Below are 18,435 nucleotides of genomic sequence, written 5' to 3' on the forward strand. Positions count from 1 at the left end.
TTCTTGGTGGGGAAGGAAGGAAGGTATATGCCGAACAACTTGTCTATAAGGCAGTAAGTCTCTTTTGAGGTGTTTTGCTTCCATAAAGGCTAACCATGGCTGAGCTTACCTAGAGTTTTACTGTTTCCCTTTTGAGTTGGCACTGTACAAGAACAACCTTTGACGCACTGCAAGTGGCCCTCAACAATGTTGAGCTTGCTGAGGGTTTAATCGTTTCCAATCGATTGACTCCAATTTCTTGACACTATGGTTACATTTTTAGCAATTATGTAGCGATGCCAAAACCAGTTGCGGTCACAATTGGATGCATTCCTGCATACCTATGATATGGAAACATGCAAACTGATGCTTGGACATCACATGATGTTCAGTGTCACACGTTGACAAGCCTCCAAGGCCTAACACTTGAGAACATATTTGGACAACCCTGCAGTCCTTAAGAGGAATTTGACATGATTTTGGGAAATGTCAAGTATGAAAGGCAAGGCATTTCCCCCCACTCCTAAAATGTAGTGTTCATAAGCCCCACAAGGTGAAGAAAGGCTCACTTTCTTTTGCTCATACCTGAAAGCAATATGTGCTTCATAGAAGAATAACCATGTCGGTGCTTGATCTAAGTCATCCACAATATCGAATCTTTTCTTAGGATTTATATGGGCCATACACAGAGCCCTGATCTGCTGTTGTAATGACTGTGTTTTGCAATACTGAAATATGTTACCACATAAGTGCTTTTCTCATTATTTCTTTGTTGTGAGGCATTTTCTGCAATAACTTTGAGCATCCTCTATAATCGTAATTCCAAATAATATTGGATGAAAATCTTGAAAGAGGGACCATTACGTCCCATACGAGATCCTCCTACACTTACAACCTACACCCTCTATGATTTCCTAATGATCAGCCTATACTGGCTTTCCTTGTCCCACTATCTCCACACTTATTCATTATCATACCATTGAATCATTGCATTTGGACATAAGACATAAAATCCTTTGCCCTCTCAGTACTTTTTAAAAATTAATTAGAATAATTGTATGTTTATAAGTGACTAGATGGTTCACAGACATCACAACAGTACGATGCCCACTCTTGTGGATGGAGGGTCCTTATAAATAGCAAGTACATTTTGGAGGCTTTTTTGTCAAGAGATACAGTGGGTCCGGTTATTGACGCATTTAAATTTATACATAACATAATATAACACAAAACTTGAAACTAAAGTTTTGTTTGCATTTCTACAGATGACAGAACAAAGCTATGATGATCAATTTGCATTAAAATTCAGGGCTAGGATGATCGTAGATCTCCTTAAATATGCGTCCTCGTTACCACAAGAGAAAAGCACTAAGGAGGAAAGCTCTAAAAAATTAGATAAGGGACAGAGCTCAAAAGTGATTTTGGACCTCACTCTAGAGTGGGATGAGGCTCCTTTGATAGGACTAAAGGACCATGAAGCCCATAGCCTCCACAATCCATTAAACTTAGACATGAGGCCCCTCATCTAGTCCCTCAAACAAATGAGCCTGGACCTGAGGATCGTGAGCCCCTTCCCCAATGTTGGACCTAAGAATCCTTTACAAACTTTGAAGCCTCCTAGTTGAGTTGAGGCAAATTGTACTCTTGAAAGTTTGCAATGCATAATGACATTTAATGGAATTCATCTATATTCAAGACTCTAGTTTGTAATCAATAGAGCAAGAAGGAGAGCGAGAGAGAGAGAGAGAGACTTGAATCATGAAAATGGATGTATGTATTACAAACTTTGAATGAAAAATTGTTACAAGAGCAAAGAAACTGATTCTCCATTGTTTTTTGTAAATAATAAAAAATATAATTATAATGTTGATTATGATTGTAACTTGAGAGCCAAAACTATAGTAGAACTTCTCTAATTCCAACAATATGAGCTCAACTACTCGAGTGAAGGTGAGATCAGAACATGGAAGAGAAGGTGGTATACGAGGACAAGGCATACCAGAAGCTCCTTGGTCAACCTTCTACATAGGATCATCCACTATTGAATAATACAGGTACAAGGGTGCGAACACACACAAGCACAGTGGCAAAAACAAGCAAGGCTTTGATTCGACCATACAACATCCGACTCCAATTTGACCAAGGAGCCACTCGTGCCTAGCAAATTTGACTCCGACCAGACTCCAACCTAGTGTTCTGCCTCCAATCCAACCTAGTCAACTAAGAACACTAAGCCAAGTCCCAATCTGACCATGGTCCCAGATTCTAAGCCCACTCCGACTCATAACGCCCATTCCAATCGAGATCCAACTGTACGAAACAACAACAAACGATCACTTTCAACGGCCATCCCAATTTGTCGTACCCCTAACAGCCAGACACATGCAAGACGTATGAGGAATCGTCATCGCAAATCTTGAGGATGTGATCGATCACTCACTTGTGGTGCTTAAATCGAAAGCCTTGATCATTACCGACTTGGAGCCAACGAAACTAATCATACAGTACAAAATAGGCAGCACCAATAGCAGTCAGAGACTTCACATGAGTCTCTCTGCCTCTCCTCACATCCACTTGCCACAGACTCCGTTCCCTGCCTTGAGCCATATATGGCACCCAAACCAGCTCTTAGACTCACACCCCTTGCCACCCGACAAGATCCTGAATAGCCACTTAATCTTCTCAGTGACACTGCCTTGCACGACATCGACATGGGGAAGAAGACAAGCGTCACCCCTGCCTGCAAGAGTCCCCAAAAGAAGGAAGCCAAAGAGGAAAAGCCTATAGTCATTCCCAATCCGGAAGACACAGAGTCCAACAACAAGACGCCCTTGCCCCCTCTCAAGAAGCAAATGGTGTAGACCAACCTCGCCAATTTCAGGATCTCACTCGACCTCGCACAGCATAGCAAATGGTTGCGCAAGATTGATCTTTTTCCATATGCGAGCCTACCCTGGAATTCTTGGAAGGACTAGCCTGATGCTCTCGCCCAATATGAAGCTTTTCAGAAGTTCGGAGGTATGTTAACCCCAAATCTCATGGTTACCCCGAAAATCATTGCTAAAGTTTTTGCTGATTATACAGCAAGAAGTCGTGTACAAAAACGATGTAGATGCAGACATGCAGAAAGAATTTGGTCTGCCCGAGATGCAAAAAATCACTTCTTCATCGCCAAAGTTGAGGATGCATGCAGACAACAACTTGTATGGTACTTGGAATGATTGCAATTGTTAGTCAAGACTAGCAAGGAAGGATTTAAAAATGTCAAATGCCCACACCAAAATCGCACCTTTTATTTGTGCTCTTTTCAAGTATGCTCATCAAACAAGCCAGAAGAGCCCTAAAGTAATTGAGCAATATTGGGAAGAAAGAACAAAACACATCCATGATAATACGGCTGATGATGATGCAAAAGGGAAGCAACAAGTCATTCAAGATCACACTACACCAAGGAAGAAGCCACAATGGCCATGTATGGTCAGTTGTCGTTGGTAGAGAAACTTTGGGATACGCCTCTCACTAGTGCCGAGCTTTTGGCTCGACCATCCAACACCAAGCTGGCAAAGAAAATCAAATCAAATCCAAAGGCCAAGTCAATGTTTTCAAATAAGGAGAAATGGCAAAACCCCGATTTTTTGCTAACATCCTCTCAAAGAAGCTCGTTCAAAGCACTCTCCCCTATCCAAAAGCCGACAGAATTGCAAGACAACTCCACACATCAGTCTGATCACAAGCAAAGGTCAAAACGTATCGACCATGGAGGTAGAACATGCATTGCAGGCATTATAGAGATTCTACAAGCAGCAAAGAGAAGGGTAGATGCAAATTCACAAACAAATAATAAAATTGAAGCCGAACAAACATGTTGTACATGATTACATCGTTCAGCAGCAAACTGCCCAAAATCAACTCGAAGAGACCAAAAATGAACTTGCAACAATGAAGCAGGAATTGCCCAATATAAGGAAATGCAAGATGAGCAGATTTCCAAACTAAAGGCCAAGTCAGGAAGTCAGGGACTAGAGGAAATGTCTACCAAGAGTCACAACCTGGTTAGAAGAAATGAAATCGAAGTTTTTCCTCCAGTTGGAAAGATTGTATGCCTCACATACGAACTTGCAGATTGAGAACACCATTCTGAAAAAAAGAGTTCATGCACTCGAAGGGGTAGAGAAATCTCTGAAAGAGATGGCTAAAGAAATCGACGGTGTTTTTCTCAGTTCAATAGACCTTAGAGATATGAAGCGATAGTTAGCCGAAACCGCCCAGCCGTGGCATAATTTGAAATAGAGATTATATGTGATTGCTAAATGGCCTTATGAAGCGTTTGCTTCAACCACTTATATGTACGACATTATGGTTAGTGAGATGGAACTGCTAAAGTCAAAGGCTCATAATTCAAGAACAAAGACGATGTAGATTGAGGAGGCCACATCCCCAGATGTATTCGAGGAAGAGTTGTTAAACTCTAAAGTGGCCCTCCTACACTCTATGCCTACCAAGGAAGACACAAAACATAGCAACCTAACAGATGCCATGATGCAGAATAAAGCTACCATAGGAAAGCCCAATTATGGTGTGCAGACAGAAGCTCTGCTAAAGGTTGAACCCACTAAACAAACTATGAAAAATAAACCAGTTGAAAGTGTAGCAGCCAATGACAAGGAATGGATAGACCCCCAGCTTGCCAAGATAGGAAGCATTGACATCAATTGTACACAAACCATCGATGTACAAGTGATGGAATATTTCTAGTAAAGGGTCCATGTCCCCAGTTTTTGGAAAAAACCTCTCCACACCGGGGAGTGCCAGGTTTTGAGGCCCACCTCTCACCCATGTGTCCATCACTTTGGGGAGTAACTGCAATATAAGAGTGCACGCCATTTTGTAACTGCTCACAGTCTAAAGTAGTGGCCTTGTCTAGTGAATGATGCTTAGAAATCCGACTGTTGTCAGAATACTATTAGAATATGTTATAAGCACCATGTCATCTCCTTTTTTGAAAGACTCGTATGCTGTAAGCTGAATATACAGACTAGCTACTTTGTCTTTTAAAAACGTGGTTCATCTCTCTGAATGCACATTTCTGATTCGTCTCTTTCTGACTCTGGTAGTTCCATTACCAGAAGTGGATGTGTGTTGGTGTTTTTCTCCCTTTTGAAGACACTAGTAAAATAAACCCTTTTCCAAGCATATGGCATTTCCTGATTTTTCCAAGCATCTAGCATTTGTTAATTTTGCCAAGAATAATTAAAATAAAATAGGCTTGAGGGCATCTCGACATGCAAGAAAAAATCCTATAGGTAGACCATCCCAACTTGCACACACACACACACACACACACACACACACACACACACACACACACACACACACACACACACACACACACACACACACACACACACACACACACACACATGCACGCGCATGCACGCACGCACGCACATGCACGTACACACCCACACGCACATGTACATGCACATGCGCGCGCGCGCACACACACACACACAGACACAGACACACACGTGTGCATGCACGCACGCATGCACATGCACGCACACACGCACATGCACATGTACATGCACATGCACACACACACGCACATGCACACGTACACAAATGCACACGCACATGCATAGGAACACGTGCACACACACACACACTCATAAGACCAAACATTGCATAGGCTAGGAGATAACGCCCATTGGAGTGTCAAATGCTTTAGCAATGTCTGCTTGTAGCAAGAGTATATCTTGTTGACTGTACTTTGCATATTCTATCACAACATAAGCATTGGCAACATTATCCACAATATGTCTACTAGTTAGGAAGCCATATTGGGTAGGATGTAGACCATCATGCATGAAACCTTTAATTCTTTCGACCACCATTTTATAAATCGCCTTATAAATGACTAGCATGTGTAATAGGTCTCCAATCTGTAAATTGGTTCACATAGATGCCTCTTTAGGAGGAGCTTGATAAAAACTTTTTTCCAAGCATCTGGCATTTGCTGATTTTTCCAAGCATAATTAATCATATGGAATAAAACAAGCTTGAGGGCATCCCAATATGCAAAGGACCCTGTAGTGAGGAGGAGGGAGAGTAGATAGGATTAGATTCACATCAAAAGTGTACGACGACGAGTGGAAGGGGACTTATATAGTCCCTTCAAATTTCCTACTAACTCTAGCTAAAGGGTCACTTTAGTAGCCCTTCCCCCCCCTTCATTATAGCCATCCCTTCCCATAGAATTTTGCCCTCAAAATTACATGTTCAGGCTACTATGCCATCATGTTGGGACAGCAAAGTGATGTTGATCAGCCTGGTAAAAGATAGGGGTACTCCTAGAGAATATCTCTTGGCTGCCATGACTGTTCATCCTATGGAAGTCCTTTCCATCTTATGAGGTACTCAATGTATATCCTATTGTGGAGTATGCAATTTGGGAACATAGAGGATGGAACTATGCACACATGCCGATCTACATGTGTTTTCAGCAAATACACATGAAACACAATGTGAATCTTCGAGGTGTTTGGTAGCTCCAATTAATATGCTATTCTAGATAATCATGTAAGGGCCATAATACCGATGATCCAGGAATATGAGCATAGCAAGGACTAGCTACTGTCACATCCCCATCGATATCATCAATGACTAACTGTGGATGTAGACCATAGTATAAACAAATGCTCTCACACATACAAATCCACACACCCGCACACACTTGAGTATAGACACAAGTCTTCATACCTGAGTTTCTGTAAGCACTCCAAAGGTGAAGGGTAGCAAACTCAGCTGCGATGAAGGCTAGCACTGAAGGAGAAAACAGATCAAAAAGTAGTCCACATTCTCTTTATTCAGGCTACAACTACTTCTGAAGATTATAATATTTCATTTTAGTCTCTCCCAAACCAGAATCCTAAGCCAAAGATCCTTTGAAAAGATAGCTGGTATGGCAACACACCAATTAAAATAGAAATAAGAAATCACAATATTAGCAGGCTGCAACATGTACGAAAACTACACAATGTGAAATTTGCATGTCCACTAATACGACGGGAACATACATCTAGATGAATCAAAGAACACGCCCAATGTTATGCTCTAGCCAAGATAGCATGACCTCGGAAAGATCGGTGGGCATTTTCTCTTAGATGACCGACTTTTGTAATATTTCATGTGCGTAAATTAAATGGTCAAGGGAAGTAACTGCCTAGGTCCTAGGTGAGGGTGTATTTGGCATCGACTAGGTGGTTCTGAGTGCTAAGGCCTAGGTGCACCTAAATGTGTAAAAATGCCAAGGGGCAAATGTTTTAATTGTGCCCCAAGAGAGGGGTAAATGGTGTACCAAGCTAAAGGTCTAAAATGATGACATGTGGTAGAGGGAACCATCTAGGGAATTGTGGGCTTGTGGATAAGCATGAAGGCATGTAATTACGTATCTTGGTGTACATGTAATCCATGAGATAGGTTGGGAGGAAATACGGATGCCTGCGCCTGTGAATTAGCCCGTGAATCGACGCGAAGAAGCTAGAGAATAGAATTTGGCTATATCACTTGGTATCAGACCGCTGGTTATCGGAAAGGAGGGATGAAGGTGGACGAATGTTGCGCAAAAGCAAGCTACGTTAATTTCTAATAGCGAGGCTGTCGCTCGGCTTTTATTGTCTGACCTTGGAGAGCTATGATTGTGAGTCCGTTAGGGAAGCAGGTCGAGATTTATTACAGGCCTTTCAATTACGTGGGCTACATCGACATCATAGTTACCAGACGCGCAAGCTTCAATGCTCTCAGTCTGGTTATGAGAATCTGGTGAAGGGGAGGAAGACTCGCTCACAAACATATTGATTATGTCATTGGAAATGACAGTTACACTTGAGATCGCTGCAATTTCAATTCCAAAGCTAGGCATACAATCGGTGCTGATGTAATATACTTTACTAGCTTGGGGGAAAAAGCTTTAAAGCTCAGGTCTTTATGCCTTAGTCGTGAACGTGGGCGAGCTAGAGTCTACACCAGGGTCAAGCGGTACACCTCCAAGTTTTTTAGAAAGGAGCGCAGGGTGTTATGACGACGAACGACGTGGGCTGAGGCTGATTCCGAAAGAGAGAAGCGAATAGCCAGTTGCCTTTTTGGATCTAGGCTTTCCATCGCAGGGGCTGCACATTTCCCATTGAAAGTTCAAATAGCTAAGGCAGTGAAGGTCTAAAAGTTATCGTTCGCTGGAGTAGTAGGAACTCGGGCTGGCTGAAGGAACTTGAATTACGTGGAGCTTCCAGGGGGTAAGTTTTCCTTCTGTATAAAATTTTAGTTTCCTGTTTGCAGTCGATTTATTCCTGTACAGCGGAGGGAAATTCGAAGTGAAAAAAAAAACTATTTTTCCTTTTGAAAGAATGGAGGCAGAGGGACAAAATTCTAGGGTAAATCCTGGTGAATCTAGAGCGCGATCTACGCAAGAAATGTCCCATCACACAACGCCTACTCTGGTGGGTAGGATTTCTGTACTAGAAGATGCCTTACAACAGATCATGAACCAGCAGCTTCAAGTGAATGCTGGTCGAAATGAAATTAGAGAAATCGTGAAAGCCTTGTTGGCTAGACCATCTAGAAATGAAAAGGGCAAAGCTCTAGCAGAGCCAGAGCCTAGTATACACTCGTCGGAAAGTGCGAAGGTCAAGGTACCTAATATTGCTAATTATAGACTGAAAAAGTACGTTGGTCGGATGACCGAGCGCAGTTCTAATGTGATCGAGGTTTGGTTACACAAGTGGGAAGAAGCCTTCGCCATTTGTGAAATCAAATCTGATCTAAAGAAAATCCGTGAGACCACTCACCTGTTTATTGAGGTAGCGGATAGGTGGTGGATAAAGCAACAGAGAGATCAGGTTGCCCCTACCACCTGGGAAGGGTTTAAGGCTAAATTTAAGAAACATTTTCTTCCACCTGACGAAGAGTCCCGAGCTTGAGATGCTTACAGAAACCTTCGCCAGAGGAATTTGTCAGTGGCAGAGTACACTGACAAGTTCAGGGAATGTGTTATGAAAATAACAGATCCTCTCCCTATGTCGGTTTAGTTGAAAGACTATATCTATGGACTGAACGACAAGATTAAAATGGAAGTTCGGGCTAAATATGTGACTACATTAGATGAATCTATTGCAGTAGCCCTAAACTATGAGGATGCCAGAGGCAGACCTAGTGGATTTGTGCAGGCAGGGACTCAGCATGAGTACCCGAGAAAAGGGGGATGTCAGAGGAAATGGTCTTCAAAGACAAGTGTCTCACAGCCAAGTGGCCAAACCAAGCAGGTGAAGCCGGTTGAGGGACAAGCAAAGACAAGTACCACCATTGGGGTGAAAAGAAAAGTAACTCCAATGGCGGCCTGAGCTTGGTCAAAGTCCTCGTTGACCCCTGAGCAAAAAAGAAACCTAGAAAAGAAGGATTGTGCTTCGGCTGCCTTCAACAACATCAGTGGAAATATTGTCCACTAAACAAAGACCGTCGCATGGCCAACATGATAATATCTAAATGCGATGCGAAAATGCAGGAGAGTCCCAATGCGGAACATATGCAGATGCAATTGGCGGGACCTTCTCAGAGGTTAGTACCTGTGTTGTTAAGTGTGTCTGTTACTAAGTTAGTAAGCGGTGCACCCGATAACATCCTTTCAAAGCCTGCAACAACGAGGTATACGGTTTTTGATGAGCCCGAGTTGATTAAAATGAAAGGGCAAGTAGCCAATCATGATGTGATTGTGTTGTTTGACTCAGCATCAACGCACAATGTAATTAACTCGAAGCTTATTAAGAGGCTCAAGTTGAAAACTAGTCCGTCTGACTATGCTTATATAGTCAGGATGGCGGACGGAAGTTCAACTGAAGTATAGCACCAGAGGGTTACCCAGTTGGAACTTTAAATTCAGGACTATGTTGAGAAGCTAGACTTTGAGTTGACCAAGCTTGCCCACACAAATATAGCCCTAGGCAGGGCTTGGCATTTTTGGAAAAATCCAGCCATTGATTGGAAAAAGCATATTTACCAGTTCAAGATGAACGGGGTAGAATATGTTTTGTGAGGTGAAAAGGATTTACCTCAAGGACCATTGATTTCAACCATGGAAATTGGGAAGACTCCGAAAGAGTTTCTGTGTCTGTGTATAGCATCAGGTAAGGTCGATTGATGATGCATCGGCTAGCACTGAGGCTACCCAAGATGGAGAAATGGCCGAGTTGGCTAAAGAGATATCGGAGAAGTTCTCTGATTGTTTTAGGGATGAATTACCTTATGGGTTACCTCCAGAGCGGAATGTTCAACACAAAATTGAGCTTATCCTGGGGGCAGAACCTGTAAATAGATCTCCCTATAGGTTAAGCTTTACAGAAGAAGCTGAGGTGCGAAGACAACTGGAAGAATACCTCAAGCTGGAACAAATTCAACCCAGTTTTTCACATTTTGCTTCGCCAGTGATATTAAAGAAAAAGAAAGATGATACTTTTCGTTTCTATATAGATTACAGAGCATTGAATAATATCACTATTAAGCACAGGTATCCGATGGCTTGGATCGATGATTTGCTAGATGCATTACATGAGGCCGTAATTTTCAGTAAGATTGATCTTAAGTGTGGCTACCATCAGATCTGTATTAGAGCCGAGGATGTGCATAAAACCGCTTTTAGAAGCAGGTTTCGTCATTATGAGTTTTTGGTAATGCCCTTTGGACTTACCAATGCTCCAGCTACATTCATCATGCTTATGAACGATTTACTACGTCCGTATATCAGAAAGTTTGTAGTACACTTTAGTGACGATATTCTGGTATTCAGTAAAAGTATTACTGAGCATCATGAACACTTAAGAATAGTGTTCAGTACTTTGAGGAAAGCCAGTCTTTATGTAAATAAAAAGAAAACTATACTGTGTATGGTTAGACTTGAATATTTAGGATTCATAATTACTCCAGAGGGGGTAGAAATGGATTTACAGAAAGTGGCTACGATACTGACTTGGCCAATCCCTCAGAGTTTGACCACTTTGCGATCATTCTTGGGATTTGTCCAATTTTATCAAAGGCATATCAAAGGATATTCCGAAATAGTATCGCCATTGACTGATCTGACCTTAGATAAAGTACCTTTTATATGTGTTTAACACCATAAAACAAGCTGTGGTCACAGGATTGGTGTTAAAAATAGTTGATCCCCAGAAACCGTTGTTCCTTGAAACCGATGCAAGTGGGATTGCGGTAGGAGCGGTTCTCCTTCAAGAGGGAAGGCCAGTAGCCTTTGAAAGCAAGAAGCTTTCTCCCTCTCAACGGAATTGGCCAACTCATGAATTAGAGCTGTATGATGTTGTCCATGCTTTGAAAACATGGAGACATTATTTGTATGGATCAAAGTTTTATGTGGATGTTGATCATGATACTCTGAAACATTTTTGTAAACAACTTGACTTGAGGGGCCACCAAGCTAGATAGGCAGAACTCATGCAGGAGTTTAACTTGACGATTTGGTAGCGAAGAGGGAAGGATAATAAAGTTGTTGATGCGTTGTCACGCATTATGCATAATATGAGTTTCACAGTGTTAGAGAGTGCTCTAATGGCCGAGATTAGAGAAACTCAAAAGGTGGGCGAGTTTGTCCAGAGTCTATGGCCTAAGGCCCATGTGTTAAAACCCGGGGAAAAGGATGACCTGGCATCCAGAAAAGACCAAACTTATGCAAGATATGCCATAAGGGATGGTATGCTGCAAAGAAATGGCAAGGTAGTAGTACCTAATCAGAATGATCTCAGGCAGAGAGTCATTCGACAATGCCATGATAGCCCATGTGTGGGACATCCAGGACTCGAGAAGACATATGATCTCGTGAAACGAGATTTCTTTTGGCCAAAGATGAAAAAGCATATTCATGAATATGTGACACGTTGTTTTTCGCGTCAGGTAAGTAAGGCAGAGCGGGTGAAGCCACCCGGACTTTTACAGCCCTTGGAGATACCACTAAGTAAGTGGGAGAGCATTTCCATGGACTTTATTGTAGGGCTGCCTACGACACAAGGTGGATATGATTCTATCCTTGTGGTGGTTGATCGTCTTACCAAGATGGCTCACTTCATTCCAACTAGAGAATCTGTTAGTGCCCCGCAAGTGGCGGATTTGTTTATTAGACATATATTTCGTCTGCATGGATTACCCAAATCCATAGTGTCAGACAGAGATGTCAAATTTACCGGTCATTTTTGGACTACGGTATTTGAGACACTAAGGACTGAGTTGGGAATGAGTAGTGGGGATCATCCAAAAACGGATGGTCAGACGGAAAGAATCAACCAAATTTTAGAGGATATGCTTAGAGCATATGTGTCATTGAGGCAACACACATGGGACAAGTGGTTGCCATTGTTAGAGTTTGCCTACAATGATAGAAAACATTCCTTTACAGGGTTCAGTCCGTTTGAACTGAACTATGGTTATAGACCAGCGAATCCAACTATAGTTGGAATACCACAGAAAGTGCCTAGTGCCACGAACTTTGTGGTTCAGATGCGGGAGATGCTAGCACTTGCGAGAGCTAACATCCGCCAAGCTATGGATAGAGCTAAGGCATATGCGGATGAGAACCGATCCACTCGAGAATTCAAGGAAGGAGAAAAAGTTTTTCTCAGAGTTCCTTCGCACTCTAAGTCTTTGAGTGCAGGAGAGTGTGCTAAGTTATCACCTCAATATTGTGGGCCATGGTTAATTCTAAAAAGAATAGGCAAGGTAGCCTATAAATTAGAATTACCACAGGGGTATAAGGTGCACCCAGTGTTTCATGTTTCTCGTTTAAAGAAATTTTTGCATATTGGTGACTCACTAATCGAAGGTGTTGTTTTGTTTCACGAGATAGAGGATAATGCAAGACGCAAACCAACAAGAATCCTGGACCGAGGAACAATGCAAGTGCGCAATCGGAAGATACCCACGGTGTTGGTTGCATGGCATGGTCTACCTCTATCTGAAGCTACCTGGGAATCCGTATACCAATTACGGAGAGTATTCCCAGATTTCATCATCGAGGATGCTGATGCTTGAAGAGGGAATGTTATTCTCTAGCCGAGATAGCATGACCTCGGAAAGATCGGTGGGCATTTTCTCTTAGATGACCGACTTTTGTAATATTTCATGTGCATAAATTAAATGGTCAAGGGAAGTAACTGCCTAGGTCCTAGGTGAGGGTGTATTTGGCATCGACTAGGTGGTTCTGAGTGCTAAGGCCTAGGTGCACCTAAATGTGTAAAAATGCCAAGGGGCAAATGTTTTAATTGTGCCCCAAGAGAGGGGTAAATAGTGTACCAAGCTAAAGGTCTAAAATGATGACATGTGGCAGAGGGAACCATCTAGGGAATTGTGGGCTTGTGGATAAGCATGAAGGCATGTAATTACGTATCTTGGTGTACATGCAATCCATGAGATAGGCTGGGAGGAAATACAAATGCCTACGCCTGTGAATTAGCCCGTGAATCGACGCGAAGAAGCTAGAAAATAGAATTTGACTGTATCACCCAAACTCATCCTTTGAAAACACGTGCAGTTTCAATCTCATGTCAGTCACAAGGTTGAAATGCTATGACTAGCTACTATGACATACCAAGTGGTTTAATCACCACCCAACGGTGGGTGTAGATCATAGGATAAACAAATGCTCTCACACATTTATTTTCGTTCATTTAATCTTGTTAGACATTTTTTACTTTTTCTTGACACCAAGACCATGAGCATTACAAGAGCAACGTGCATGTTCCCGCACACTTTTTTTGTCATGTGCACACACACACACACACACCACACACACATATCAAGCCGTGTCCACGAAACAGCCATTATCTAATTTGGTTACTCTGATTTTCTACATGATTCTTTTTTTTGCCGTGTAAAGCAGCAGGCAGTCCCCCGACCATTTTGTACATCATTTACATTTTCCCATGACCTACCATTTGAAAGGCGCCTGCATACCTGTAATGTCACGAAAATAACTAGGCTGTAAGTACCCCCTAAACCTTTAAATGAATCTAAACGACTATTCTGAGAGACATGCCTGACAACAATTCGACGTATGAGCAGACTCCATCCCACTGAGATAGAACCAATTGGCATTCCTCGAGATTACTTCCAATGGACAGAATCAGAAATGACCATCAAGGCAGACCCTAGAATTATTGTTGATTATAAGTGTTTCCAAGCATGGGGGCCATGGACAGCTTCTTGCTTGGAAAACAAAGCATGTGTCCTTTCTCCTTGTCATCCAAACCAATGAAGCTCCAGACATGAGTGTCAACAACCTATCCAGCCTTCATGCACCTAGGCAACCTTGTCAAAGTCGGCCAAGTATATCCTCATAAGGAGGTGATGTCTCTCTAACAAAAAGTTCATGTGTCACATTACTCACACCAGCTACTGCAACCCACAGTTCCTTCAATCATTGCCTTCCCAACCTTCGATCATCCGTTCGCATGAATGTTTGCTAGTAATACATATGGTGAAGAATTCCTTGGATCTAACTCCAAAGCAAAATTTGCAGCACGCACTGCACGCTTCACATCATTATGAATTCTGCATGATGAAAGCAAGCTCAAACATGCTGAAGGTACATATTCAACTGGCATACTGATGATCAGGTCCTCTGCCTCTTTCAGTAGTCCTTTTCGCCCAAGAAGATCAACCATGCACACATAATGCTCCACCGAGGGACTTATACCATGGTCTCTAATCATAGCAGCAAAGTAACGCCCCCCATCAGCAACCAGACCAGTATGACTGCAAGCAGTGAGAACACAGATGAAGGTGACCTTGTCTGGCGTCACGCCTTTGGTCTGCATTTGACCAAATAGTTGCAAGGCCTCCTTGCAATGACCATTCTGGGAACATCCAGCGATCATGGTATTCCAGGAGACCACATCCCACTGTGGCATCTCTGCAAACACAGCCCTTGCATCATCTAGGCTCCCACACTTGCCATACATACAGACAAGCGCATTCCCCACAGCAACATCCGACTCCCATCCATTCCCAGCAACAGTAGCATGGATTCCTCGACCATCTTCCAGGGCCGCCACACTGGTACATGCATCCACAACGCACATCAAGGTGATCTTGTCTAGCTCAAAACCTTCCACTTGCATTTGATTGAAAACTTGCAGGGCCTCCTTGCCATGCCCATTCTGAGCACATGCAGCAATCATGGCACTCCAAGAGACCACATCCCGCAGTGGCATCTGTTCAAACACTTCCCTTGCATCATCTATGGTCCTGCACTTACCATACATATTGACGAGGGCATTCCCCACAATAACATCTGACTCCCATCCGTTACCAGCTACAACAGCATGAATCATTTGACCCTCTTGTTGGGTGGCCAAACTGGCACACGCATCAATAGCACAGATGAAGGTTATCATGTCTGGCTTAAAGCCTTTGGCCTGCATTTGCCCGAAGAGTTGCAGGGCCTCCTTGCCATGCCCATTCTGGGCAGACGCACCTATCATGGCATTCCAAGAGATAACATCCCGCTCTGTCATAGTTGCAAACACCTCCCTTGCATCATCTAGGCTCCCACACTTCCCATACATATTTACAAGGGCTGTCCCCACCACCACATCTGACTCCCATCCATTTCTAGCAATAGCAGAATGAATTGCTCGACTCTCTTCTACCGTGGCCCAATTGGGACATGCATCCACAACGCAGATGAATGTGATCTTGTTCGGCACAAAGCCCTCAGCATGCATTTGACCAAACAGTTGCAGGGCCTCCTTGCCATGCGCATTCTGTGCACATGCAGAGATCACAGCACTCCAGGAGACCACATCCCGCTGTGGCATCTCTGCAAACATTTCCCTTGCATCATCTAGGGTCTTGCACTTGCCATACATATTGACAAGGGCATTCCCCACAACAACATCCGACTCCCATCCGTTGCCAGCAAGAGTAGCATGGATCATGCGACCCTCTTCTAGGGCTGCCACACTGGCACACGCATCCAAAACACAAATAAAGGTAATCTTGTCTGGTTCAAAGCCTTCGGCTTGCATTTGACAAAAGAGTTCCAGGGCCTCCTTGCCATACCTATTCTTTGCAGACGCAGAGATCATTGCATTCCAGGAGACAACATTCCGCTGTGGCATCTCTGCAAACAATTCCCTCGCATCGTCCAGGCTCCCATTCTGGGCCGACGCTGCGACCATGATACTCCAAGAGTACACATTTGGATCGAATATTTTATCAAACACAGCACGTGCATTCTCTAGGCTCCCACACTTGCTGTACATTTGAACGAGAAGGTTACTCAGAAATCTGTTTCTAGCATATCCACGCATGCTCATGTGTTCATGCACACGTTTGCCCTCAGACAAGGCCTTGGCACAGGTGCAGCGCCTCAAAAGCGAGGCATAGGTAGCATGATCTGTGTCTGGACCCAATTGAGCAAGGATCTCTGTTTCCAAGCTTTCAGGAGCGCAGTCTTCATTCCTTTGATGGTGTCCATGTAACATCTGTGTACGACAAGTCGTGTTGGTTCCTAGGTCAAGTTCTACCCCTTCAGCAAGCCTGGCCCAGTTGGATGCCCAGCGACTGCGTGGTGATTGAGTGACCATCCAACTGAAATGGGGAAAACCCAATACATCGCCCTTATGCCTATCAAAGTCTATTTTCGCGTCCCTACTCCAAGGGGTCAGACAGTCGAGCTTGAGGGGGTGCAACATACTATCATGTGTTGATTCCTTCTGTCCAAAGATGGCGACTCAATTTCAAGGTGAGGCAACGATGACAAAGAGTAGAAACCAAAACAGAGGAAAAGCACCATAGGCTTGAGATTAACAAAACGGCCCGTAAGAAACGAATTAGAACTTGACTGTGCATTCTACGTCTACAGCTGTGAGGAGTGGGATGTAATCCAGAGAATTAGAGGCAGAAAGTGAAAACCCTGAGAATTTGGGAGGTGAAAGACCAAACCGCAGATTCGAGGCAAGCTTACCTGCGTGAAGCATGAAGTCTTCGAGGGCAGACGGATGGAAGCCTCTAGCGCAGACCACTTCAGACGAGGACTTGCACAGGTGAATAGCAAGGGAGACAAAATGGCAAGCCATGCAAGAAAGTTGGTAGCTCAAGATTCTATCCTGAGTGTAGTATTGGCACTTTCAATTTCAGTACAACACAAAACTAGGTTGGGGTAGGCTGCCCAATGTATACTAAGTTGATTATAAATTAACGATTAGTCGAATCATCTCGCTATGTTAATGCATAAATCAGTAAAGTGGAATTAGGAATCCTATATTTATGAATTTGTCATGTAAGTGCATGTAAATGAGTGCATAGACAAATTTAAACAAGGATTAAAGAACGTTCTGAATTGTATTTTGAATATTTGGAAATGAAGTCACACAAATGATATTGTTCTTTAAATCAAATTGTTTCCCTTCAAGGAGTAATCCTTTGAGCCCGATGTGGTGTCCATTTATGCAATGTATTGATGTTTTAAATTATTTGCTTCCATTCTATTGGCGGTAGTAGGCCGGCTTTCCATCGTTGAGCACATACCTATTAACTCAAAATTGAACTTGAATCCTAGCATTTTATCAAAATTTTAAAAGGAAAAAATGAATGAATTAAAAAATGGACATGAGACACAACACAAAGTCCATTAAGACCTGATCCTCCCTGCAAATGCCGGGTGGTGGTGATTTGATATTGACTTGCGCATATTGTTTGTGTGCTTTGGGAGTTGAATACATTAATAAGGCGAAGCTCACAAGAGCTCATAACTGATTCTCATTGCAATCTATAAAATATTGTCACATGGACTACAATCATAGGAATAAAGGTGTCGATATCTTTTGACCTTGCATTCATCTTGGATATCCTTGCTCCCTCGCATCGAGAACATGCATCAATAGTGTGGGCAGGGAGGCGGCACGCTTCCTTCCCCAAAGAGTTATAATCTGAGGGAATGGGGCCCTTCCTCGTGCACCGAGAATATAAGCGTCGAGAGTATAAACATCGAGAATATTAGCATAGAGAATAAGTCTCTCGAATGGATAAGATATTGGCATATTACCTGAATGTCAGTAGATGTAATTGTAGTCGAACGGCGGTAAAATCACCATGAGTGGTGTGCAAGGAGAAATTCAAATGCTTGTCATCTTTTGGCGATTTCTTTGATCTTGGAGGTAGAGAAAACGCCACATTGTTACAAGTCATCAAGCTTAGGGAGCATACGCTCTAGATGATAGTAGACACTGTCAGCCATGGCAAAAGCATTGCGATTAGAACAATGTCAAGGATGCCAATGTGGAAGCCTAGTAAGTCTTCAATAGTTGAAATCCCATAATTATACTTTGCCTGGCTGATGAATGGACCACGTCAATTTGCTAGAGTGAAGCATAGAACAATAGATGCCAGCTCTTTGGTCAATTC

At 43.0% G+C, this 18,435-nt stretch overlaps 1 protein-coding gene across 1 annotated transcript in view; it reads right to left on the reverse strand.

The window, feature by feature from the left end:
- Positions 1-17,141, reverse strand: part of LOC147899324 (uncharacterized) — a 39,909-nt gene extending 22,768 nt beyond the window's left edge. Inside the window, exon 1 of the mRNA XM_087377696.1 lies at positions 14,478-17,141. Within this exon, the coding sequence (XP_087233822.1) occupies positions 14,478-16,724 (2,247 nt within the window). The 5' untranslated portion in view covers positions 16,725-17,141. The remainder of the gene's footprint in view (positions 1-14,477) is intronic.
- Positions 17,142-18,435: the final 1,294 nt, after the last annotated feature.

The sequence above is a fragment of the Dipteris shenzhenensis genome, chromosome 8, assembly GCF_047967505.1.
Source record: "Dipteris shenzhenensis isolate YYH24624 ecotype China chromosome 8, Dip_SZ_1.0, whole genome shotgun sequence".
Taxonomy (NCBI): domain Eukaryota; kingdom Viridiplantae; phylum Streptophyta; class Polypodiopsida; order Gleicheniales; family Dipteridaceae; genus Dipteris; species Dipteris shenzhenensis.